The 27238-nt window shown below is 32.4% G+C and overlaps 1 protein-coding gene across 4 annotated transcripts; it reads left to right on the top strand.

Annotated features, from left to right (window-relative positions):
* Positions 1-23714, top strand: LOC130625352 (uncharacterized). 4 transcript variants are annotated; one of them, XM_057440432.1, is made up of 3 exons: positions 21-1021; positions 20907-21035; positions 21979-23714. In XM_057440432.1, the coding sequence occupies exon 3, from the start codon at positions 21984-21986 to the stop codon at positions 22557-22559; it is 576 nt and encodes a 191-aa protein (XP_057296415.1). In that variant the 5' UTR covers positions 21-1021; positions 20907-21035; positions 21979-21983; the 3' UTR covers positions 22560-23714. The 4 variants fall into 4 exon arrangements, 3 of the variants coding, with proteins under 3 accessions (XP_057296415.1, XP_057296414.1, XP_057296416.1); XM_057440431.1 differs by having other exon boundaries at positions 23-1021; positions 20907-21012; XR_008981702.1 differs by lacking the exons at positions 20907-21035; positions 21979-23714 and adding an exon at positions 5135-16059 and having other exon boundaries at positions 1-1021.
* Positions 23715-27238: the final 3524 nt, after the last annotated feature.

Below are 27238 nucleotides of genomic sequence, written 5' to 3'. Positions count from 1 at the left end.
CTTTGAAGTAGCGTAAACTTTGAAATAAACGAATAGAACCTTAGGGTCACCGAGATATCCCGCATGACCGAGATCTCAGATATTTGCGGAAGAACGCTGAAAATTGAAATCGTGTTTATATGGTGCATATTCATCTCGCCCCGGTTACAACGGGAAACTCGGTCAACCGAGATCCCGGGCAAGTGAGCCGGGACCCCGGTCAAACGGGATGGATATTTGTTCATGTAAACAGAAAAACCCGGTGGCAAAGTACGGAAAAAGTTTATGTAATCTTAGAGGAGCAAGTAATTATCACTTTTAATGCATATCAATGGACATATTTGTTTTTGTATCATAGTGTATTTGTAATAAAAGACAACAAAACCATGAAACATGCTTAAAACACCAGGTTTCACTAACATTACAATTGAGAATGATCTAAGATTAACTTTTAATCATGTTTCAAGCGTGTGGGAGATGTTAATGAATAATATTTAAATTGGTCAGAAATGATGGTAATTTTCAAAAAGTTTGAGAAATAATTAATAGTGATAACACAGTTGTTTCAAGCATCAACAGTATCGCTATCTTCTTTTTTTCTGTTGTTGGAAGCCATATTTGCTTACATATTCACCCCGCCACTTTTAGTTTCCCCCAAACTTTTCTTCGTATAAACCCGGGATGGGAAATGACAAATTTACATATAAACCCGAGTTAATATTAACCCGCTCTACCGGGAAATTTGTTGGGCGAGTTTCTCGGTTCTCATATAAAAAGGCCCTTAAAAGCCAGGCTTGTGATATCAGACTGTCATGGCGGCGAACATAGAAAACTATGAGTGAGTATCACCGTGTACCTGACACCGATGCGATGATGGTAGTGATCTAAAAGAATCTTTTAATTAATTATACATTCTTGCATTACATGGCTGTAAAAATAACTTTTTTGATAATGTTGATAGCTAGCTAGATCAATTTCCATGCTGGACTCGTCACTTGAACACTGAAGCCTACCACACCCTGGAGGTGGCTAGCTATGTAATGTAAGTAGCTGCAAACTATTTGTTTTTATTTGTTTTTTTATGTGAAGTTCCGTGAAGCCCTGCAAAGTAATCATCCCTAAATTTCAGCTGTGTAAAAAGAATGTGTAAGTTTGGATTTAGGAAAGAGAGAACACTCGCATTTTTCCAAATGTCCAATTGACGTTTAGCTAAACTTTAGAACACACAGTTATGCACTTACTCACACCGACTCCACTTAGAAACTATTATTTTTTGTGTAGCTAGCATTGCATTTCTGAAATGTGAAGAAAAAACGCCTAAAACGTCCGTGGGTTTTCAAGTTAAAACGCCTAAAACGACCACGGGTATGGTTACATGGAGGACAAGTGGATGTTTCTTTTTCAACATGGTTTTAGCTTGGTCAGAAGCACCTCAAGTTGCTAGAATAAATCAAAGCAATTGTATGCTAGCTAAGTTAAATAAAGAAGTTTTAATTTGGAAACCCTTTCAGATATTAAAAGGGTTGGAAATGCTGGTGGAAAGTATTGTTGCCACGTGTGCCATTTTGTTGTTTCAAACCAAACCTTCATCCTGCCTCTGCTAGAGACGATAAATTCATTGCTTTAAAGTAAAAAATACTTGAAATATTTTTACTGCTGCTGGATTTAAGGCACTTTTGTTTCGGGAACTATTCTTAAAAGTGGTAAACCACTAAATGTTCTTACATAACGTGTGATTTAATTCTCTTTTTTATCAAAACAAAAGGTTTTAAGTTGACCTCGATCAAATGGATTGTTTGTTTATTAAAGCCCAATGCTAAACGAGATAACTGAGGCAATTTATGTAAACACTGTCTTGTCGGTCAAAAATGTTTCAAAGTGTATGTTAAGAAGTTTAGTATAGAGTATTGCTCTAGCTACAGCTGCATGTGTATTAGTTGGAATTTTGTTAGATTTTTGGTTTATTGTCTTAAGGTCACAGGCTTCGTGTAGCCGTTTACGCAAATGTGTATCTTTTTGTCTGTGTGGAAGAGGAATAATTTATGTAAGATAAAGGACAGCTCTTTCATAAATGCAAAAGTGTAAGCTAAATGTAAATAGGTCTATAGATCCCCTTTCCCTGGGGATCTACAGTAATATTTAAATGTTGTCAGTCCCTAAAATCATAAGCACTCGGATATGTGCTCCCTAAGCAGGTAGACGACAAAAAGTTCAAAATACTTTGTATTCTCTAAAAAATTGATGTTTACAGTATGAGATATACTTAAATGTAAAATGATTCTACCTCGTCCCAACGCCAAATTTATGTTTAGCATATACTTTTCAATTGTGAGTGTCCCTAAGAACTAAGGACTGTTGGAACTTTTAAACAGTAGATTTTATATGCAACATCCTACTGCTCATTTTAAAACTTTCAGGAACACGAGAAGATCCCATGCTGCTTTTAATTGTGATAAAATTGCTAAAAGCAAAAGAATGAAACAATACCTAATCTAAGAATAGTCCAAGTTTGTTGTATAATATTCCTTCTTTTTTGTTGAGCAATACAACATATATAATTTTGTTTCAGGACTAGATATATTAATGTCAGCCATGATGAATATTCTTCTGACAATGAAAATCACCATCAATTAAAAAACACATGAGATTTGTTATAAATCTTTATAATATTGGAAACCTGGAAACAAAGGATATATATTTATATATCAAATGAATGGATATATATCAAAATGACTTATTGATAGAAATGATTTTTACGTAAAACGATACATATCCCAACAAGAAATTACATGTTAAAGAGCCTTCTTTTACAGACTGCAAACCAATGAAAATATCGTGTTAACTTATGCATATAGTAGAATTTGTAGAAATGTCACTTTCTTGAATTGACCTAGTTACTAAAACTTTCCTAAAGATTTCAAATTATTAAAATACTTTTAAACATTAGTTGATAGGAGCATGTGAGGGTAAATAATATACAGACTGTTAAATGTTTTGATTTTATTTTTTTGATTTCTAACTCTTTTCTGGCTTAATAAACTGCTTTACTTTTGTGGGAAATTTCTTAACATTAAAATTACTGCTTAATAGAAATTGGTGCAAAACTACACCAGTAACCTTAATATTAAACTTTTTACTATTACGGACTTTCATACCGCGCAGGTCTGGGCGCTAGCGAAGCGCTTTTTAGGGACAAATTTTCGGCTTGTTTTCATTTGTCTTGATAGCCCAAATAATTTTCATGGTCAGTTTTCACAACTATTTCTGGTTAGTGCTGCGAAAAGAGGCAGAAATGCAAAATCCTGCCTGATGTTTCTTCAACTAATTTTTTACTTTAACTGACGTTTTGTTTTTAGTAACACGTTTAAATGGTGTTGCTAACCCTCTTTGTGGTATATTGACATGGGTAAGATGTTGGAATCGAAGAAAACTTAAATTACTGACTTTTATAGAGAGGCAAGAGAAGACATATTGTTGATGTTGGTTTTCGGGATTAGCTTCCTGAAGTTGCAAGCTACATATACCATACATTTTGTGTTGTGAGGAATAAAGTAATGGTTAAAAAGAAACACTATTCTATCATTATCAGTGCATTTTGGCAAGAAGAAATAAAAATTACAGCTAGCTATAGAAAGACTTAAAGGAAGTTTTTTACAGTAAGTTATGGCTAGCTAGCTAGCTATATATGGATCTGCAAGTTTAACATGGATTAACGTGGAAGAGCATTTGATAAAGGATTTATTTGCAAATTATAGCTAACTAGTTATATAAAAAAGAGCACAGATGAAATCGACTGAAAATAAAATACACACTTCAATGATATAATGACTGGCTTTGACTTTTCGTTAGAAATTATTGTATATAAATATTACATAACTAGCTAGGAAGGGATATATATAATAGCATGTTGCACTGTATTACTGTGTTCTTAATTTTGGTAAAATGCAAGAATAAATTTAGGCAAGGTCTACTTTTACAATTTTGTGATAGCTATAGTAATTTTGGTACATTGACATAAGAAAAATTTGGCAACCGAAAATATTTGACGAAAACAGTTAAAGTCACTAAATTTGTTTAAAAAGTTAATTTCCATTAAATTTGCTTATTCTAACCACAGTATGTTATTTTATTTTATATTTTGCAGCGGTCGAAACTTTGTACTTTAGCTACAGATTAAAATTATTCCTATGCAAAATTGAGTCGTAGCAATTTTTAAGGTTAAGTTGGTGTTTGAACTCCACTGTTAAGTTGAGTGATATTAGAAATGAGTTTTTATGATCCCATTTTTAGCATCTGGGCACTTACCCACCTATATATCTGATTACTGTATGAATAAGGCTACGATATATATGAGTGACCCAGTGTGACCCCTAGCTAACAAAAACTACAACGAGACAGATACAGCCAGCTTTTTGACAATTTTTAATTTGGTTTATAAAAAATGTAGGTAGCTCCGGCCTGGTTAGTTAAACAAAGTTTCTAGCAAACACAAAATAAGAAATTTTGGAATTTTTTTTTAATATTATAGCTAGCTAGGTATCTGTTTAATGAGCATGAAACTATTAGTTTAGAAAAAAACCCATTGTTTTCTTTACTGTGTCTATTCAGCTACATTATCTTGGTTGTACTAGTAGCTATATAAATCTTGAATGACATGCTAGCAATCCCTCTTTGATCACCACTGTGATATTTTTAAGACAATATTAAAACTTGTGATGTAACTAACTACCAAAATAAGGTTTCTTTCTCTTTTGACTGCCAACTTTTCATGATGAGTGTACCCCACAACTTGAAGCAATTAAATTAATAATCAAGTTTAGGTCTTGAACCTTTATAATATACAATCTTATGTCAACACTGAGTATCCTTTCTTTAAATAATTGTAAAATCAATATATCGCACCAGTTTAAAAAGTAAAAATACAAAGGAAAAAGTGAATCTTCGTACTGCATGTTTTTCTTAGCAAATGCCTTACGCTCTGCGGGGGATATAAAAATTTGTCCCTACAAGCGCTTTGCTAGTGCCCAGACTTGCGCGGTATGAAACTCCGTAATATACTTTTTGAAAACGTTTATTATGCGTTGCTATCTTACACTGTAAGTCTACTGGGAAGCTTTCATACTTTAACATGCTGCTTTTCTTTTTACATTTGCAGGTTGTTAACACAGGCTGTAATTTCCCAAACAATAATTCTACGTTGCACTGCTGCTGACTATCTATTCCTAAAATTGTCTTGTAATGTAATTTTTTGTTGTATTATTAGCTATTAGACTTAATGCACATTTTAAAATAAAGTAACTCCCCAACTTGTCGAATTTGTAACTCAAAAATTTAGCACTCACAAATATGTAAACAAAAACTGATATTTTTAAAAAATTGTTTTATATTTTGGGCCTAGTGTGATGTCGTTCTGCAAAGTTTTAGGTGAAAATTTACCATTTTTATGTGAAAAAAAACAATTTTGTATAACCGTATGAATATTTTTAATATGAAGCATTCTTAGTCTTTTTTAGGACTTTTTTGTTGTGATAGATGAAACATGTAAATTGATTTATTATAGAGCTGATTATACCAGCGGTTTGGTCTTTAAAATCAATACAGCCATCATAAACTGTTATTTCGCAGCCGTGCCGTGAACAATACAATAGTTTAATTTTTTTTGTTTTTAGATAGTTAGAATGTAGATAAATTGTGCACTATTTGTAAACTAATGAAACACTAAATCACTGAGGTATGAAATATTTGTGAGTTATATAAGAACGGAAAATGCCGTACTTACATAAAAATGCAATTTATACTTTATAAAATATAATGTTATGTTGTCTTGTGCCGAATTTTATTCTGCTTTTTTTCTCACACACGCTTTCATAAAACAGTACTCTTATGCGGCATACCGGAAAAGTAGAGCGCGGGACGCAGGACCTTGTTGAGTAAAAATATTATTTACACCATTATGTCACGAGCCGACATTTTGCTGCACCAGCTATATATCTCCCCAGGGTATTTTTCACATACACGTGTTCTATTATTCAAGGTGTTGAAACAATCAAATGAATTTTTTGAGCTATGAATCCAGGTGTGTTAAGTTTCCAAGTTGTAGGGTTGTAGCAGATTATAAAGATTGTTTTAGTGTTGTTAATAGCAAACATTAAAATTACAGAAAAAATAAACACTTCACGGTCATATACTTATTTTTTATTACCACAAATTTATAAGAAAAATGAGCCTAAAATTTTCTGAAAAAATAGAACAGAATAAGAACATAAGACTGAAATTTCACTGATTTGCTCTTTTTTCTTGAGAAAAACACACTAGTTAATTTTAATACGAGATAAAATCTAGACAAATTTTACTATGTCAGAGGTCAGATTTTTAAATGCTGAAAGTGTTTGCTGCATTTTCTGTGCAGAAATGCGAACTCAGCTGTTGAAAAATGGCTAATGCAGAAAAGTGCTTTGGCAAGTTATGGCTTAAGGACTGTGTGATAGATATGAGAGATAAAGGGATGAGGGAGAAAGAAGTTAAACTCATTTATGAAATGAACAAAGAACCCAGAATTGTGGTGGATACTCCAGCTGGTTTAATAAAAGAGGTACGGGTGGAAAAAATAGTAAAGCAAGGAACTGTATTTGGCTCGGTATTGTGTTTTCACCAACGTTAGCAGTAAAAGCATATGGCTTCGTGGATGGCATAATACGGTCACATAGGAGGAGCAGGGAGAAATCTGAGCGCAATGGAGATCAAAAAGAAATGCACATTCAATAATACCAACGGGAAAAGCCATTGCATAGTGATTAAACAGGGAGAGAGTCAGTAGAAGGAGTGAAAGTGAAAGTTAAAAAGAACGCATAGAGGAAACAAAAGAGAATAAATATTTGGGAAATGACATAACAACTACTGGGACCGTGGAAAGACAACTAGAAGAGGCTGAGAGGAAAAGTAAAGCGATGATTGAAGAGGCAAAGAGAATAGCAGACAGAGGGAAATGTGGAGAAAAAAGCACAGATGCGATAATTCTCATGTACGAGAAAACGATAGTACCAGGAATCTTGTATAATTTGGAAACATGGAGAAAATGGAGGAAGAATGACTAGGAAGAACGAAGGTATAGGCTCGTGCACTGAAGAATATGTTGCGAATGTCAATCTTAACACTATACTGGGGAATTATCAATGAATAGGGAATGTGGACAATGAAGGCGAGGGTGGTGTGTAAAAGAATGGTGCTGCTGCTGCAGAACATTATGAGCTCAAATGAACGAGAAAGAGTATGCAAGAGTGTAATATTAGAATAGTAAAGTCAAGGATGGAAATAAACTGGTATAGAGAAGTAGAACAAGATGGAAATGATTATAGAATAGATGTACAGCGCGTTGAAAAATATAAAGAAATCGCAGTGGAAAAAATTGGTAAAGAAACAGATCTAGAGAAAGATGGAAAAAGAATCAGATGAGAAAAAAAGGAATATGAGTAAGCTGAAAAGTCAAGTAAGGCAAAAAACAAGGAAACATAATGAAAAAGGAGACAAAAGAGTTATCAGATAGAATAAAAACAAAACTGAGAATGTGGAATATAGGAAAAATATGAGAGCAAAGATAGCATGCTTTGGATGTGGAAAACTGAGGAAACATAGGAGCACATACTAACACGCAAAGAGGTAATAGAAGAGATGAGATGGAAAGGAAAGATCATGGTAATTACGACGGATATCAGAAGTGAGGAAAACTGGAACTATGAGGACACGATGTGCAAAACGTTTCATCCACAGGAGAACACTGTTGGAAAAATAAAACAATGTAAAAAGAGCCTTGCACACTAAGACAAAGACTTTGGAGAGTGCTTACCGACAAAGGCAAAAAGGGCATTGCAAGATCAAAAGAACCAAAAAACACCATTAAGAGCCGGCTGGTGCCAAATAACATGGCACCATGACACCATGGCACCAACCATAGATCTGCCTTTAAGCTGTAACTTTTTTTAGCTGATAATCTTTGTCAGAAAATCTGGCAAAAGTTTATTTATGTCAATAATTTTTTATCATTTCATTGCAGAGGTAGGCCGTGAACGACTGTGCAGAAGGTATTAGCGATCTTGCCACAAATGGTTGCGGAGACTTTTTGATTTCTTCTTTTTTTTTACTTTTTTATTGAATGTTTGTTCTTTCAACTTTATTTCATAAAAAATTCAAATAATGGTTGTGATTACCTCCGTAGCAGCAATAAAATGATTGTAAAATCATTTAAGTGACTTGTCATTAAATAATCCTGTCATCATTTTTCTTTAAAAAAATATTCAAACTGCAATTTCAATCACAAAAATATTTCACAAAAATTTCTGTTCATGCCTCTTATTCCCAAAAATAAATTTTGTGAAAATTTCTTACTTTTGATATTGAATCTAACTATCAACATAAACAGTTTACATGAAATTTCAAATGCAAGCTATCAATTCTGTGTATCGTGTATCACAAACACAAATAGATTGGTGGCCACATTCAAATATCTATTCCAAGAATTTTTTTGACCTTTTTGCATGAGTACTAAAATTATATTGATGATTATACGAAGCAGTTTGGCTGTGTTGGCTCAGTTGTAAGGTTAGCCCGTTTAAAAAAAAAATCATATTTATTGGAAAAGTCATCCCAAGAAATGACCTATACTGGTTTCGGGTTGAAAAAAAATGTACTTTCCTTTTTAAAAAAATCACATCCAAGGTCTAAATAAAATAATTTAAAATTGTTCGCGAGTATTTGAAGTATCAATGATTTGGTAATTCAAATATAAGATGTTTCGTTTTTTACCTATTAGCAGTAACTTTACTTAAAACATATGTGAAAAAATTATAAGTTTTCTTTTTTTAAAAGTTTTCACAAAAAAAATCACTTTTATTTTTATACTCGGAGCTTTCTTAATCCATAACAGTTTACTTTCTCTTTTCAATTCTTAATAAGAGCAATAAAAGAAAGATCTACTTAAACAATAAGAACTCATGATAGCTACAAACTACATCATAAGAGACTGGCCACGTAAGTAAGTTTCAGATTAAAATGCAGTTGAAACATAAAAAAAGTTTTTTCCAAACTTAAATAAGTTCTTTGGAGTCATCATTAAATTCAATTTCTTTTCAGGATTAGATCGGCTTTCTCAATTTGTGCTAACTCAGGAATTAAATTACGTGCCCACAAACAATAAGTCAAATTAAAAAATTAGCATGGTGGCACCAAGTGAGCTGACAACTCTATATTTAAATTGCGTCAGAGTGGGGACTCGAACCTGAAACGTTATGATTACAAGACGAATGCACTACCACTACACCCTCCGCTTAAATGGTTAATTGGTTAAGGGTGGGTGGGTAGGGTTGTTTTTGGGTAAAAACAAGAAAGAGATAAGCACGTATGTTTCAAAATGACATAGTTGGTTGAAGAAACTTTAATTCTTATTTCTGCATTGTTTTTTCTGACGTTTTTAATTATTTTAATAAGACATTCTAAAATTGTTCTTAGTTTTTAACCAAGCTATGCTACAGTGTTTTTTACTTACTTGAATTTTTCGAAATATTAAAAGACCTTCGGACCTTTGAGCTCTATATACAATTTCATATTGTAGTGTATTTAGCTAACTTAAAGGGTTGGAATTTTGGCACAAAACATGATGAGGTTTCCTTAGTTAATACAAAGAAAAGGGTTCATAAATATTGCCCCTACAACAAAGTATCTGCGCTTACGTGTCTTTTCTCTACTTGTAGGCTACATTGACCGTGTTTATACTGTTTAAAAAAAGAATATTTACTGTTGTTGACTGTTGGCTTTGTGGTAGAGTGTTTGCACCCAGTGGGAAGGTCTTAGGTTTAAATTCTAGCCGAGTAATAACAATAACAATAACAATAACAATAACAATAACAATAACATTAAGATTAAGATTAACATTAACAATAACAATAACAATAACAATAACAATAACAATAACAATAACAATAACAATAACAATAACAATAACAATAACAATAACAATAACAATAACAATAACAATAACAATAACAATAACAATAACAATAACAATAACATTATCACTTTCTTTTTTTATTCAAGAAATCTGTAGTTCTTGTATATCTATTTCACTGTCTTTGCAAGTAAGATATTTATGCCGTAAACATCTCTCTCCCCGAAAATGGATGGGTTTATGGCTATACATGAAACGAAAGAATAAGTCAAAGTTTTGTTTCTATTTTATTTAGAATGCCATGAATTACAAGAATACAGACAAACATAATCTAAATAACATAAAGTTTGTTGCATAAAAAAATATTTTTACTGTTAATATTTCATTTTCAAATGCCCACGCATAATTTCAGCAAAGTTGAATAAATAAAATCGTGATAATACACCTTTCCCGAGACTTATTCTTTTGATGTGCTGCAACTTTTTCTGTTGAGTTTTATGAAAAACGGACAACAGATTTGAATTCCTTATCAAAAATGTCATAAACAAACAAAATTTCGAAACAATGCAGCAAGTAAACAACCTACTATTCTAATTTAAAGATTTGTGGCATGTCCAACCTCTTTTTGAAAACGAGGCGGGACATGGTAGCTTGAGCATTAAGAAGACTTTAACTGTGATATATATCCCCTAAAAATAGCACTTTCTGTTGGCGTATCAAGTTAAACTTTTACATATAAATTAAACAAACTATGCTGAATTCAAATATGGTATTCATATTTTACAAGTTTAAAAAAAGTATGACTCATGGTCTCGGGAAAGGTGTATAAAACACAACGCAGCACTTAGGCATCGTCTAATGGAAACATTGTCAAATTCTGACAAGAATGTTCAAATAATTAAAAGAATAGGGTGTGAATTGCACGCTTCAATATGTTTTAAATATTTTAAAACGAAATCAGAAATATTATTTGTAATCATTTAAACTGAAGGTGAAAGAAGCAGTGTCGTCGAAAGTAGCTAAAGTAAGTTTTTTTAACTTTCTTTATTTCGAATACTCTTTCTCTCAACATCCCATGTCTGAACATATATTTTAATCCGTCGCCTGTTTTTCTGTCCCTATATTTTTTCACTAACCTCCTTTGTTAAACTCTATTTCGTATAACTTTTCCAGTCCCTTTGCAAGTTCGAGATAAGAAGAGTCGACTGTATTCGATTTCTTTGATCTACTGCAAGCTATTCCTTTTAATTTTACATAAAGTAAATATGAGTTAAAATCTTTCATAAAACATTGATATATTCTTAAAGAGATTCCTGCCTCAAAAATGAATTTTTTACATGTTGTGGGGAATAAAAAGTTGTTTATCAAGTTTTTTGGAATTTTTAAAATATCTTTTTTCGTTCTCAAGATAATAAGCTTCAAAGATTTCCAGCTGAGCTTTTGATATGATCATTGATGATGTATTAGCTAAGGTGGTAGGCATAAATTATTATTTGAGATATCTTGCAAATTTACTTAATATCTCAACTTTTAAGCAGTGTGGACTTATGCGTTTGATGATATCTTGGTATGTGCAAAGTAGAAATGTGATGTCAGCATTTTTTAAAACGTACTTATGACATCATAAGAATATTTAAAATCTTGAGTAATTTGAGAACTGAAAGGATTTTAAAAAAATTCCACAGGGCTTGATAAATATGCAGTACAAAGAACGGACAGAAACTCTCTTTACTTATTTTCTGTATTCAGAGGAAGTGATAGTGTATCTACATTCTAAAGCTAAGGGCGTTAGAATAGTTGTTAGAATAATGTAATTGAACGTGCCTATCTAAATGTCTTAATAATTTTCTTTAACAAACACTAGCTTTTTCTTGGAAGTTTTAAAGAATGAATAACATAGCTGCAGATCTCTGAACTTCTTTTAACTATACAGAACTATTATTTAACTGTTATGCTATTACAATGTCAATAATAGGTCTGGTGAACTAAACTCATCATTTTTCTCTTTTTGATATGTAAATTCCAAATACTGAATGTTTGTTTTTAAAAAAACATTCTCACAGCGAGGTGATAGTTTGTTGCAGTTTGCACGTGTTTTACCTGTGAATGATAAACCCGCTCAACAAAAATCAAAAACGTTCTTTAGGAGAAAATAACAAAACATATAATCGTAAGTTCAGTATTTAAAAAAGATGGCTTTCAGAAAAGAAAGTAAAAGTGAATAATAGCTCGTTTAAATCTTTTTTATCGTAGAATTTTCTAATTTTACTTTTTCTACATTTTTCTTTTTTACATTTTCTAGTTTGTTCCTAAAGTTATTACTTTAGGAACAAACTTTTCCATTCAGAAATTAACCAATGAGGGAATACTGTAATTGTTTACTCAAAGTTTAAAAGTTAATAATAACCGTGTATTTCAATGTACGAATATTTTATTTTATAAAATTTGAAATTAAGTATCCATACAGACACCTGCCAGAACTTCGCGCTGTGTTTCAATAGAATCTAGTTGTTTCTTCTTCTGTATTTCTTCCTCCAAGATTTAACTAATCTGAAAAGAATGCTCAAATATTAAAAAAAATGCTCAAAAATAATTTTTTTCGCTTGATTTTTCTTTTTGTTTTTGCACTGAACATCCTTACTAAGTATTCGAAGAAAAAAAAACAAGAATGGATTTTTTGATTTTAAAATATTTTTAAAAACAATTAAAATATTTGAAAATGATTTATCAATTCCTGAGTTATTCCATACATTGTTAAGCTTTAAAAACAAAAAAAAATAATTAGTCTATTTTATAAAAGTACATTATCTAACATCGAGTTGGAAAGGCAAGTGTTTCAATCTTTTTATGTCTGTTACATCATGACATCAAAATTGTCTGCAACCTTTTGTATTCACTTGTGCATTCGAAAGATTTAATTTAAAATCTAATTTCGACAATTTTATAATTGTCGAAATTAGATTTAGAAATTGCCACCAGTTAAATGCGTGTACTCTTAGGGCCATTTGATTTTCAATTTAATTGAAAATTGAAAATCAGAAATAATGGCTAATTTTGATTTTTAATTTAATTTGAAAATCAAAAATCAAAATTATTTAATGATTTTTGAATTTCAATTTAATTTGAAAATTGAAAATTTAAAGTTTAGAACTCAAGAAAGATCAAAAAACAATAATTGAAAACTCAAATTCAAATTTTTCTTTTCAATTTTAAGTTTCATTACGCACGCGACACATCGGTTAAACGTCAAACCAGTCTCATCCCCAGGCGTCCTGGGTTCTTGCCTAGGGACATGGTCAAAATAAAGGGCGAGATTCATATCAAACCTGTCCTTCTAAATCAGACTTTATTACATCCGAATGTTAATCGGAAATTTAAAATATTATACCAATAATAGATCGTCATATATTGTGTTCAATAAGAGACTGTCGATGAATGTCAACAAATGTTCTAAACCAAAAAGAAGATTTAAAAAGAATAAATAATAATATTGCTTCTGATTGGTGTAGTTACATTTTTTAAATTTCTCCTATAAAATTAAGGGACTCTGAAAATATTTGATCTTAAACACTTCTTAGAATAGCATAAACTTTTATTTCCAGATCTTTTTTAACAAAAGAAATCTAAGAGAATAGACGCATATCAAGCAAAAGTCAATTGAAACGATATTGGTAATAAAAAGAAAATATCTGCCTGGCAGTCTCAGGACTTCCTGAAAACTTTGGACACCAATTTCAGCTCCTTATGAAACGCTCCTAATAAAAAAACTCTATGCAGGAGTGCAGTGGGTTGGTTAAAAAGAACCTGTTGGTTCATTGCATCATATTTGATCGCGAAGAAAAAAAGATTTTTAATTTTTGATTTTTAATTTTTGATTTTCAATATTCAAATATTCAAATATTTTAAAATATTTGAATTTTAGTTTATAAATTTTGAATTTCAAAATATAAAAGTTTAAAAAACATGAATTAGTACCAAAATTTTGATTTCTGATTTTCAATTAAATTGAAAATCATATGGCCCTAAGGGTACACGCATTCCAGTTAAATCCATAATTGTAAAAGCGGGAATGCACGGTGAAAATGTATCTTAAAAAAACATTCGAAACATTTCTTTCTAAACTTTTTTGTTTTCGCGTGTTGTAAAAGTTTACGATTGTTACCAATTGAACAGTTACATTTTTCTTGTCTTGAAAGAAAGACGGCTGGTAATAATTCAAAGCCGCACCAGTTCATTGTAAACAAGATTTTTATGCATTTCTAGCTTCGTGAGAAGGAAAATGTGCGAAGATGGAAAGTAAAAAGAGATTTTAAACAGAATTGTGTTTTTCTTTTTTTCACGTTTTTCTGCTTGTTTTAAATTTCAATTATTTTTGTACAAGCTTTTGCGCTTCAACTTCATTTTTAAGGGCCTGGTTATGTGGCACAAATTCGTAAAACCAACCTTATGCTTGGTCTAGTTGTACTTATTAATTACATGCGTTTGCTGAGGTGAAATTTCGGATCAGGGTGATTTCACCCCTGTCTTTAGCATAGGAGCTCCGGGGAGAAAAGCGTACATATTATAGGAGTAAATACGCAAAACCATGCTGAAGGAATGTTTTTCTATCGCTCATGTGCTAGTATATTTTACTAATTCTTGAAGTTGTTGTGCTGCCCGCGTGTTCCACGTAAGTGATTTTATAAAAAATTTTACTTTCACCCCGCGGTGAACTTATACGTTTTTCACCCTGGCGTGAGTTGACTATGTAATTCAATTTCACCCCTCTCGCATGTAACCATACACTTACTTATCTCCAGCAACAATTAATTTTAAAATACACACGTGCAATAGGAAAATAAAAATTTCGAAACTTTTTTTAAATGTTTCCAAAGAAATATTTCACCGTGTATTCCCATCTTAAGAAAAACTATTCTAAACATTTAGTTTTCTTCTTATATAAGTGCAACAATATAACTTATTTCGTGTTGTCAAATGATTAGTTAAGTAACATTGGCGTTGTTAACCGCCTGGATTTTGCAAGTGGGCAATACAAGCTTTTAGGCTTTCTGATTGGCTTAGCGCACTTGCCGACGGGCTGTTATAAAACAGTTTGAAACAGTATTTTCTGTCGTCAAGAAGAATGGTAGCTTAGAATGTAGACAAGCACGAACACAAATTTCAAGTATTGGGAATTATTTTTATCCAATGCCTGGGTATATTATCACATTAGTACCAACCAGGTAATAACTTGTTGCAGTATTTTTTCTTTTCTTTTAGGCAATAAGGATGTGCAAGAAACTTGCCTTCTTTTTATTGATTGTCTATGTAAGTCATGTGTATACTGACATGCAAGAGGAAGCAGATAAAGCTTGCAAAGAAAGACCAAAATTTTACGAAGAGACGATTAAGGTAGTAAATGCTGTTGGTGCTGCATTGGGAATGGTTGTGGGTGACGGTAGAGTGTTCAATAAAGCCCATGTTATCCCTTCTGACGCGATGCGTACAATGATTTGCGGTGAGTTTGCTGGCTTCCAAGACGATGATGAAAGAGTGAGTGGAAGAGTGGTATCACTGATCTACTAACGCAACTGCATACGATTGATCCAGAATGGAAGGATCTCGACACTTTGCAATCAGATGAAGCCTGGCCAGCTTTTGTAAAGCAAAATAATGATAACAAGAAAAAATGCATCGTTATCCTTGGAAAGTTTAAAAATAAAGATACCCGACCTGACTTAGAAATAGCGAAAAACTTAGCAGAACTATATAGATGTTTAAATAGTTCTCCAGCGAATTTAAGAGTAGGATTCTCAAGAACCAACAGTGCTGTGTCAAACGCGTTGGATCCAGTTTTAGCTAGATCAGTTGAAAACGATGATGAAGTAACATTTGAAGATTTGACTTCAAAATCGAAAAAGTATCAAGACAATTATGGGGAGAAGTATGGGTTGGTATTTAAGGAGTATGCTGATGGTGGAATTATGACATCTGATCAACCGTATCGTGGATAGAGCAAATAAAGACCCATCGAAGACAAGATTGTCAGCGTTGTTACCTTTAGTAAAAATATGTTATTTACGTAGATTCGTACTTATACTTACGTTAATAGGACTCTAGAATGGGTTGTAAAATAAACGATTTTTTTAAATGGAGTAAATAAATATACCTGTTTTCTACTCTTTCCACAACCCCAACGCATCGATAAAATCCTCCCAAACATTGAACGTCAGGTTAAAATGTTTACCTCAAACCAAGCCGTGCATCCAGAGATGCGCTCACAGCAATACATTGTTTCAGATGTAATTTATTTTTCAAAAAGTAACTCACACTGTGTAACCCGTAGCAAAAGCATTCGGAATTAAATCAATGAAATTATACTTTGGAAAAAGGTGTAGCAATCTGACTGCGTTTATTTAACATAAATTATCAACATTTAAAATTTTGCTGCAGCCAACTTTATTTGGCAATCTTTATCTTTTAACTGCAGGCAGATAGAGGTAGCCTCAACCCAAGTGCAAACTAATGAAAATGTGAAGTTAACGTAAAAAACAAAACAATAATGACGGCTAGGACAAAAAGCACTTACACTCAACTGTATAAAAGTTTAATAGAACAATGTGAATAAAAGTTGTTAGGTTTTGCTCCCTCACGATCTGCGTTCTGCTTTTAAAATATGAAAATTTGTTTGTTATAGATTTATACATGGCTAAAACACGTGATTAAATATTTACTTTAATTTGATGATACAACAACAATTTGAATGTTTACAATGCTCCGTATATGCGCGCGCGTCCTGATGGGTAAGAAAAGAAGGACTACATAGCCACATTGATTTATTCTAATTTATGGATTTTTAGGAATATAAGGTTGAAAATGATTTGAAATAAATCTGAAATAAAACTAATATTTTCTCTGTTTAATTTTTTTTTGACAAATACTGCAAATATATACAGTGGAATCCCGTTAAAGCGGACACCATTGGGACAAAAAAAACTGTCCGCTTTGACGGGATGTCCGCTTTATAGAGAGTTTGTGTCAAATTTTATTTTAGATGGGATTTTGACTGAAAAAGGTGATTTATGCTTTACTGGGCTTAAAGTAAGAAGTTAAGAGGCTAGGATTTGAGGGTATATAAGCTATATTCAGAAACATTAATCAAAATTTACAAGAAAAAGTCTTTGATAGAGGCTTGCTTCTTGCATTTAATTTGTAGATCCTCAATCTTTTTTGTAACTGCCGTCAGCATTTTTTGACTTTCTTCATCGAATACGGTACAACGGCGCATTTTGTGACAGGTATAGTGGCTAACATACGCAGTGCCACATTTAAATTTACAAATACTTTTTAATCAATGAACTTTAAAGTTTGGGCGGAACACAGAAATACCTCCGATCACGTTAAAATCTTTGTTTCTATTTTTTGTTTTGTACTGTCCGCTTTACAGGCAGTCTTTATAGGGAAAATATTCATTTGGTGCAAAATAAATCGTCCGCTTTAACGAGTTTCCGCTTTATGACTGTCCGCTTTATAGAGAGTTTTTTATAAGAGTTTGACTTAAAATCAGTAAGTTCCAAGTGCTAGTGTCCGCTTTAACGGGCTGTCCGCTTTAGAGGGTGTCCGCTTTAACGGGATTTCACTGTACATTCATGTACATTTTACATAGCTGTACTCAATAAGTGCGCTAATTTACGTCAACTATATACACATCGTAAAAGTAAATATTAAACATAAAAAATTAAATGCAAAAGGAAAATTTTTTTTTTGTTTTCTATTTTTTCCACTCTGGTTTAAAAACTAAGGAACAAAAACAAAAAGAGCGACTCAGTTACATAATTCAAACAGAACAAATTAAAGGAAACCAACACCCTCCACGTAGTTTCTACATAATCGACAAGGGAAGTTATTTGGAATTCATTTTTTAATATTCTTTCTGAAACTTTCAATTGTTTTCAACTCGCGAATTGAAAAGGGGACTGTTTCCCGGAGTTTTGGACCAAGAAAGCTTAAACTTTCCGTTCCAAATTTTGATGTTCAAAGCCTTGGAATTAAAAAAATCAGTAACTGTTCGGAAACTATAGGCCGATGCAGATCTTAATTCAAAGACTTCACTTACGAGAATTGGTGCCAAATTATTTTTCACTTTATAGCTATAGTTCGACCATTAAAGCCTGGATTTTCTTAACAAGGATAGAGACAGATTTTTTATGAGCAAATCACTAAAAGATGACTCCTCATCATTGTACACCATGCGAAAGGAACGTTCATGTAGTCGATTTATTCGATTATTAGCTATAGCTTCTATTACAACACATCCACACTAGTGGACAGTAGTTGAACAAGGACTTAAAGAAAGCATTTACGAGTGTTCTTCTTTTTCCAACACTCATTACAGGTATTATCCTTGCAATTTCGTTCAATTTTTGAGAAGCTTTTTTGCACATTTCTTCTAAATGCAGACGTGACTAAATTTAGCGACAGTTGCAGCTAATATTTTCAATCGTCGCAGTCTGTTGTTTATATTTTTTTGCCTGTGCACATGCCTGTCCGTGGGAATGTCCATTGTTCTCAAAAACATTACGTCACGCCGCAACTTATTTATATGGGACCGATTTGCACATTTATTCACGCGGCGAAATATTTTTAGCAGTGAATTTTAGCCGCCTATAAAACGTTCCTGGGATCCGTCGAGCAAATCCCGGGCATCAATATTTCGTGTATCCTTAACACAAAGTGAAACAGCGAGTGCCATTTTGAACAAAATACGGGTATTTATAAATGACTAGCTGTTACCGTGGGAAAAACCAAGGAGCTGTCCGTCTTTAAGTTGAATGCTATTTCGTGTACCCGTTGCACAATTTTTTTATTTGCGGATAGACAGACAAAATACGGCTATTATTAGCTATTATTAAACTAGTCGTTAGCCCGTGGAAAAATCCACGGGTTCGCCCGTCCTTTGTATTTACTCGTTGCAACAAAGTGGATAAAAATATATCGCATTTGATATTCGTGTTTCCGTAACATCATTTTCTAACTCAGCGGGGGGTCTGCGCGAAGACAGGCAAAATACGGCTATTCTTAAAGAGATACAATTTTTTATTTTACGAATTCAGAAAAATGCGAGAGCGTGTCCTGTTATTTTCACTTAAGCACTTTTTTAAAGATAATATTAAGACTGATAATAAGTTATTATAAGAAGATCCTAACAAATGCCCAGACTCACCTTGTTGTTCTAAAATCTCAATTTTTATTAGAAGCTCAAGTTATTGCATAGCAAGTAAATTGAACTTTATCCGTTCACGTAACAAAATGTTCTATAGATAATATGATTAGTTGATCTTGAATTTAATGTTAATTTGCTCTTCTATTTCTTATCATATTATTTACATGCTAAGAATATATTAGAAATAATGAAGACTAAAGTCAAGCTAATGGCGGCGAAAAAGTTTATGATCACCGAGGACAACAGCAATATTACGTATAATTGAAAATGACAGAAAAGTTCCCTACATCTATTGGATATCCATAATTTATTCAATATAAGTACTTACTTCGCTTTTAAATTTGAACTAGTTAGCTAGCTATATCCTTTTCAATTTACTGATACTTATTATATTTTACTGACCGTAACTAATTTTACCGCCAAAAAGAATACTGAAATTTTTTTTTCCTTTTTTAGAAATAAAAAAGTAGCTAATTCATAGTAAAATAATAATTATTCATAAGCAGGTTGTCTGGACGTCTATGTGATTCTAAAGTGTGTATCATTTCCTTCATCTTGACATTTTGGGTGGTCCGTTTATTAAACCTCATTTTTCTTCTTCTTCTTCTTCTTCTTCTTCTTCTTCTTCTTCTTCTTCTTCTTCTTCTTCTTCTTCTTCTTCTTCTTCTTCTTCTTCTTCTTCTTCTTCTTCTTCTTCTTCTTCTTCTTCTTCTTCTTCTTCTTCTTCTTCTTCTTCTTCTTCTTCTTCTTCTTCTTCTTCTTCTTCTTCTTCTTCTTCTTCTTCTTCTTCTTCTTCTTCTTCTTCTTCTTCTTCTTCTTCTTCTTCTTCTTCTTCTTCTTCTTCTTCTTCTTCTTCTTCTTCTTCTTCTTCTTCTTCTTCTTCTTCTTCTTCTTCTTCTTCTTCTTCTTCTTCTTCTTCTTCTTCTTCTTCTTCTTCTTCTTCTTCTTCTTCTTCTTCTTCTTCTTCTTCTTCTTCTTCTTCTTCTTCTTCTTCTTCTTCTTCTTCTTCTTCTTCTTCTTCTTCTTCTTCTTCTTCTTCTTCTTCTTCTTCTTCTTCTTCTTCTTCTTCTTCTTCTTCTTCTTCTTCTTCTTCTTCTTCTTCTTCTTCTTCTTCTTCTTCTTCTTCTTCTTCTTCTTCTTCTTCTTCTTCTTCTTCTTCTTCTTCTTCTTCTTCTTCTTCTTCTTCTTCTTCTTCTTCTTCTTCTTCTTCTTCTTCTTCTTCTTCTTCTTCTTCTTCTTCTTCTTCTTCTTCTTCTTCTTCTTCTTCTTCTTCTTCTTCTTCTTCTTCTTCTACTTCTTCTTCTTCTTCGTCTTATAGCTAAGTTTCACAATCTATGTCACTTTGCTTGTAAAACTTTTTTTTCTTTTATATCAAAAAGAGAAAAAAATTTTAAGACATAAAAAATCATGTCTTTATGTTGAAATATGTGACGCTCACTTGCTATCTTTTATTTAGTTGTGAACCGGTGGTTCTATTACTTTATGTTAGAACTGTCACGTGCATTATATTACGCACATTTTTTTATTCTCTACGTTTTTCTGTGATCAGCTTGTTCTTTATGAGAGAAAAAGTACTCTATGAGTGAGAAACTCTGTGTGTCTGTTTTTATCACTTTATAACAATTATGAATGTAAAACAATAACAAACACTTGCTTATTACAAAAGAAAAAGTTTACGTTTGGTTTTCATTGTCAAGGCAAATTTTCAACAAATAAAATTTTATGTTGACCACGTAAATTCTTTATGTTGGCTAAAATGTACAAATCAAGATCTCTTTTCTTTCTTAGGTTGCAGCTTTCTTTACTTTTACCATGGTTAGAACTTTCCGTGACGATTTGTGTGTTCATCCCAGCTAATGTTCAAATCTCTACCTACAGTTTCTGTATACACAAAGTGAGTTAATCAAAAGCATAATTGTAAGTTGTAATAACCATTAATACCACTAATTTTTTTATAGTAAATCTGTGCTTATTATTTTTGTTTTGTTTACCATTTTGGTATAGCTATATGCATAAGTGTTTATGCATCACGCTGTAAACATTCAGTAAAGCATACTGATCTGATAAATTTTACTAATTTAAAAATACAAACTTTAGCTCTCTTTCTGTATATCTAACATATATCAGATAAGCAAGAAACGCTACAAGTTAACTAAATTGTGCGGAAGGAGCTTCTCCACATATTTTTTATGAACAGGTGAAATCTATTATTCTTCTGACACTTTCAATTGAAAAAATTGTGGTACATTTTCTTGTATGATGCTTTTGTTTAAAGAATTCAACTAGTTCAAAAAGTTTTGCGTGTTCTTACAAAATAGACATTCTTGTTTTATATCTTGCTTTTGCCCCTGCCTGCCCCACGCACCCCTAACCCTCATTGACCACGCTCATGATCATGCGTCAATAATGCTACCTATCACCGTTTTCGTGTAAATTCTGAAAAAATGGAGCTTTGTTCGATTTTGATTTGGAAAGTCTATTGGTTAGGTAACGATTTTAAAATTTGTCTCTCGCTATTAGATCACGTGAATGTGCACATTGTTCAGGAATAGATTTCCGGTGATAATATCAGCACATCAACGCCTTCATCGATACATGTCACTTCGCATTACTCTTGAAAGAGTTTCAAAGATTAAAAAGCTGATGTACTTTTCGATTAAACTGATTTGTTGAGGCACATTGAAACTCCTTTTATCCATCTCTTTTACATTAATTTTTCAATCCTCTTATTTGTTCAGAATTAATTGTGCTCTATAAAAACCCCACTTAAAAATGCTAAAAATGTCTTTTTTGCAACAATGGAGTTATATGACAGAAAACGTTTTCAAATTTATATATTTAATTGCTTTGCTTATTATAGGCTGCATGAAGTGTGAAGTACTGTTCGTTTATGCATTAATCAATGTTTTGCTTTCTACCAATAATGCGGATTTGAATACAGAGATAACAAAAGCATGCAAGGTTCGACCACCATTAACATGGAGGACAAACAATGCAGTGACGAAGCTTGATAATGCGTTAGAACACTCAATAGGTCATGAACTTTATCGGGCACAGGTAATTCCCATTGAGACTATTCGACTCTATGTTTGTAGAAGTTACCCCAAAACTCGTGGTCTGTCATATAAGACAGCTGTTACGAAATGGAAAAGGAAGATGCTTAAACTAATGGATGATTTGCATACGATTGATAGCAGGTGGTCTGTCTACCAACAATTAAAAGGATCATCTGCATTTGGGAGTTATTCCAACGCCAACACATTCAATGAAGAAAAGGTTAGTGCGAGTTTGAATGATGTTATCCGAAACAAAGGATCAACAGATAAAGTTGTAGCTGCTAAAATTAAAATTCTACTAAGATATATGGTAAATGCACCAGCTAATTTTCGCCCTGGCTACCATCAACACATAACGAGTAATAAAAAGGCAACAATTTGGTAGTCAGAAAAAAATGGAACAAGAGGGGATGAGAAGTCGTATTGTTTTTCGTATGACGTCGTGTGGCAATGATGTAATTAAAATGAGGAATAACAAAATGTTATTGAAAAAAGTAAAGTTTGTTCTTAGTGCGGAAAACGTGTTATATGTGATATTGTTACAAGAATGCCAAGTACTAAAGTATGAGGAAGCATGACGTAATTTGTGTTTATACAACGTCTGGAACAATGGACACGTGCACGCATATACAGGCGGAATATATAAACAGTACTGAAGTATGAGGAAGCATGACGTAATTTGTGTTTATACAACGTCTGAAACAATGCACACGTGCATGCATATGCAGGCGGAATATATAAACAGTACTAAAGTATGAGGAAGCATGACGTAATTTGTGTTTATACAACGTCTGAAACAATGCACACGTGCACGCATATACAGGCGGAATATATAAACAGTAAAATACAACGATGAAATATTGACATAAAGAGCAACTTATCCCTGAAATAAATGAAGCTTGCTCCTAACAAAAAAGTTTATAGGTACGAACAACCATAATTCCATTTTTTGTCGTTTTTTTTATACCATAAAAACTGTCAATTAGAACCAACTTCATTACGTAGTCGTCTTTCTTTTCCGACAGTCAGATTACGCGCGCACATACAGAACTTTGTGAACATCCACAACTTATCTATCGCCGGATGGTTGATATTTATTTATTATTGATATTAGATATCATAATTGATATTCTAATCTATATTATAATACCCGTATACGTCTGTCCGTCTGTAACGCAAAATGGTAGCTTAGCTGCGCAAGTAGCGAGACGCACGCAATGCTGTACAAAAAGGACGGGCGAACCCGTGGATTTTTCCACGGGCTGACGACTAGTCTAATAAGATACACTAATATTCTTTTGTTTGTGTTTGCAGTTTTCTAAATATTATGCACGTCATTGGCCATAAGATTCTCTCTTAGTTAGGGAGGTATAATTATTGTGAAGGCATAAAGGGTATTATTCAACTTAGGAAGTAACAATTGTAGAATTTATTAAATAGATGTGTTTTTAAATAACAAGATACTTTAAGGATAGAAATTGCTGTTTTTTCTCTTAAATGCAATCTACCTTTGTGAATTGCAATAACTAATGTCGCAAAATTATTGAAAACATGCCAAAAATTAGTGGTTAATGTAAACCAGTCATGCTCACACTTGTCTCAATGAATGCATTTGGTTTGGTGGAATCTTGATTTCTCTTATTGAATAAGTGAAGCAAATAAGTGCTTTGTTGTTATTTATATTCTACAACAAAAACTGTAATGTCATTTTTGGATTGCAAGTGTAAAGAGAATACTTTGGATTACATGGAAGGCAAAAAAAAATTGTTTGTACTAGCCGAGACCGTTTTGGGTTGTTATTTCTTATACTGAGAAATATTATATGTCCCACCTAAGTGAAGCAATCAACATTTATATAATAAATATATATAATATATATAATAAAAGACGGACAAAAAATTCCATCATTTAAAGCAGAGTGGTCATATTGTCATGATTAAACTTCCCAGGGCCGATTTCGTGAATATCAAAAATACAATAACTTAAGTGCAAACAGGATTTTAATTCAATGTATTAGAATCTAACCATTTAAGGGAAGAGGAAGGGAGGTTTGATATACGAGATTGAAGCTGCGATCTAGAGATACAACATTGATCAATAGACATGGCCCTACACGGCAAAAATTTATCATGACTTACAATTTACCATGACTTAAAATTTACACAAATCGTAGCAAAAACAAGAAACTCGCTCTACATTTCAAATTCACCACCACCACCAGTGTTTATTTTAATGTAATAGTGGTTTAGCGAATATAGTCAAGCTGTGTATATTTGAGTATGGCCAAGGAAGGCTAAAGGGCTAAAGTGTGACAAGATTTATCTAGTGATACATCTGAGCAATGCAGTACAAGTAATCATGTTAAAAAATTATCACAATGAAAAAAAATAACGCCTTATGCTACTTATGCTCTGTTTTTTCTTTTGTCTATCACAGACTTACACTAGGTGACTGTTATTATCCGATTCGGTGTTTTCGCTTAGAATCAAATCGATGTTTTTAAAAGGATCGATCGATGGCATATTTGTTGAGCCGAACTCGATTGCATCACGAATCCCCGAAGCTTTCCATCCGCTATCGATAATTTCTCTTCCTTTGGAAGCTGTCATATGGTTGTAGAACTTAACTAGGGCTGTTGTTAGCTTATTTAAATTTGTGATGACTTCACCACCCGTAGGTAAAAACGCCTGAAGCAGTTACCAAAAAGAGAAAGTCGTGACATCAGGGAAATGTTCAACTTGGGAAAGAAAGAGAAACACCAAAAGTTATTGTAATTGAACAATGATTAAAGAAAATACATAAAAAATTGTACTTTAATATTTTGTAGTTAAAAAATAATTTTTTTGAATTAAAAAATATTTCGCGTTTTGAAAAAATTATATAATTTCGCAGGAAAAACTTTCACGTTTTTTTAATAAAATAAATTTTGAGGAATAAACTTTCGCGAAAATTACTAAAAACGCGAAAGACGCGAAAGTTCTCCCCGCGAAACCTTCTGCTCCTAATAGCGCAACACTTTTACAATCTAAAGTAAAAGAACCCAAAGAATAAGTAAGCAACACAAAAACTATCATTGCAACAATCATTCTAAAAGTTCTATAAAACAAAGTTGATATAAACCGCTCGGTATATTGTTTAATTCGAATAATATTATAAACTAGCTGTCGGGCCATGGAAAAATTACAGGATACGACCATCGTACATATTTCAGTTGCCCATATTTCGTGCATTTCCGACACAAATTAGCAATTTGGCAGCCATTTCTAACAAATTACATCTATTACGATGAAGAAGTTTTCCACCCATAATGGTTTATGTACAGATAATCAAGGCGTGTAAATGTTACAAAAAGATTATGTGTTTTGAAATATGTATACTGAAAGTGATAAGCAGATGAGTGATTATTTTTATAGGAGGCTTTAAGTGCAATTGTTCCACTAGAACAGATATTGTAAATAAGCGTCAGTAGTTGTTTAAAAAATCAAATAAATATAAACTTAAATAAATATAAACAATGCTTTTTTGCATGTACACTTCCGCTGTTAGTTATTGTAAGTTCCATAAATACTTCAAGGACCAATAATACATTTAAAGCTGTTACGCCTCTAGAGTTAAAAAAATGCAACCATCTCATATATTGCTTGACATAAAGACATTTTTATGCTCTGGATGATTTGCTTGCTACTTTGGAAGAATGCTTATGCTCGAAAGATTAGTTTACAGGTGTGTAAAATATTTTTTTAATGAAGGCTTTATCTTAATCAAATTTTGTTCTCTTTTTAGGTTCGTAGTTCAGGATAAGTTTATACGGTAATTTTTAAACATCGCATCCTCTCATGCAATGTTAATAAGAAACCAAAACCTTACAGGAAACTTTTAACATGGAGATGAAAAAGCTAGCTAGACACAAATACAAAATCAATTTCCATAATTAAATTTAGCCTTTGAATTAGATACTTAATTTGCCGCATATACCGACAAAAACTTCATTTATCACTAAAATATGCATAATTCGAAATTTTTTAAGAAAAATTAGAAGGAACACTTGTATATATCATTTTTACCTATCCTCTTATTTTTGACATACAAGGACATTTCTTGATTAGTTAGCTATTACAAAATTAACATAGGTGCCCAGTTAACTTTAGCCTTCGAATTATATATTCAATTTGCTAAATGAACTGACAACTACTTTCTTTATCCGTAAAAGCAGTCATAATGGTCAGTTATTCAAAAAATTATTAACAGGAGTTGCCATAAGTAATTCCAACATGAAGGTGCAAAAATAGTAGAAAAGTAGAGTCATTTTGACATATTATTTCCACATATGAAAGTAATATTTACAGAATGGAATTCATTCCTTAAATTCAGTGCTGTAGTGCTCTGCGAGGGCTAACCATGGCTTTGAACGAGAGGGAAATGTTAAAAATTATCTCCTCTGATTGACATTCAATAAAATCATTTGGTTATAAACGAGAGAGAAAACAGTATTCTCATTTTTATGTTTTTTTGTATAAAACATCATTTATATATAAAAAGATCCCCTCTCCCCGCTTCTTTTGGCACTGTTATTTAAATTATCTTTGCAAGTGTTTTTATTTGTTATTCCTACATGCGTGAACAGCATCGGTTTTCATATGTAAATACGTTATGGACGTGACTTGAAATTTCTTGTGCGTGAGAAATAAAACTAATGCATCTACTGAGAAAATGTGTTTGTTCATTACGCCATAAACATGCATTGAAGACTTAGCTTTCTTATATGATCTCAACTTCGGTATGATAATTATTCAAATGCCAGCTAACGTTCATTCCAATCTTGTGGTCACAGTTACAAAGAAGTGTTATCAGTCTGCAAAAAGGTATAATTTTTTATGATTAATTTTTTCTTCTCTTTTCTGATCCAACGATGACATATAATGTTCTAATCGCGTGTTCATTATTCACTTTATAAACTAGCTATACCAACAAATTTCAAAACTTTTCTATCACTGTCATATAAAAAAACATACGGTTAACAATTCTCAAAACACTATATATTTTTATTTTTTCCACATCCAGATA

This window comes from Hydractinia symbiolongicarpus, chromosome 14 (genome assembly GCF_029227915.1).
Source record: "Hydractinia symbiolongicarpus strain clone_291-10 chromosome 14, HSymV2.1, whole genome shotgun sequence".
In the NCBI taxonomy this organism is placed as follows: Eukaryota; Metazoa; Cnidaria; class Hydrozoa; order Anthoathecata; family Hydractiniidae; genus Hydractinia; species Hydractinia symbiolongicarpus.
Note: the sequence above shows the minus strand (reverse complement) of the source record. Positions and strands in the feature narration are given on the sequence as shown.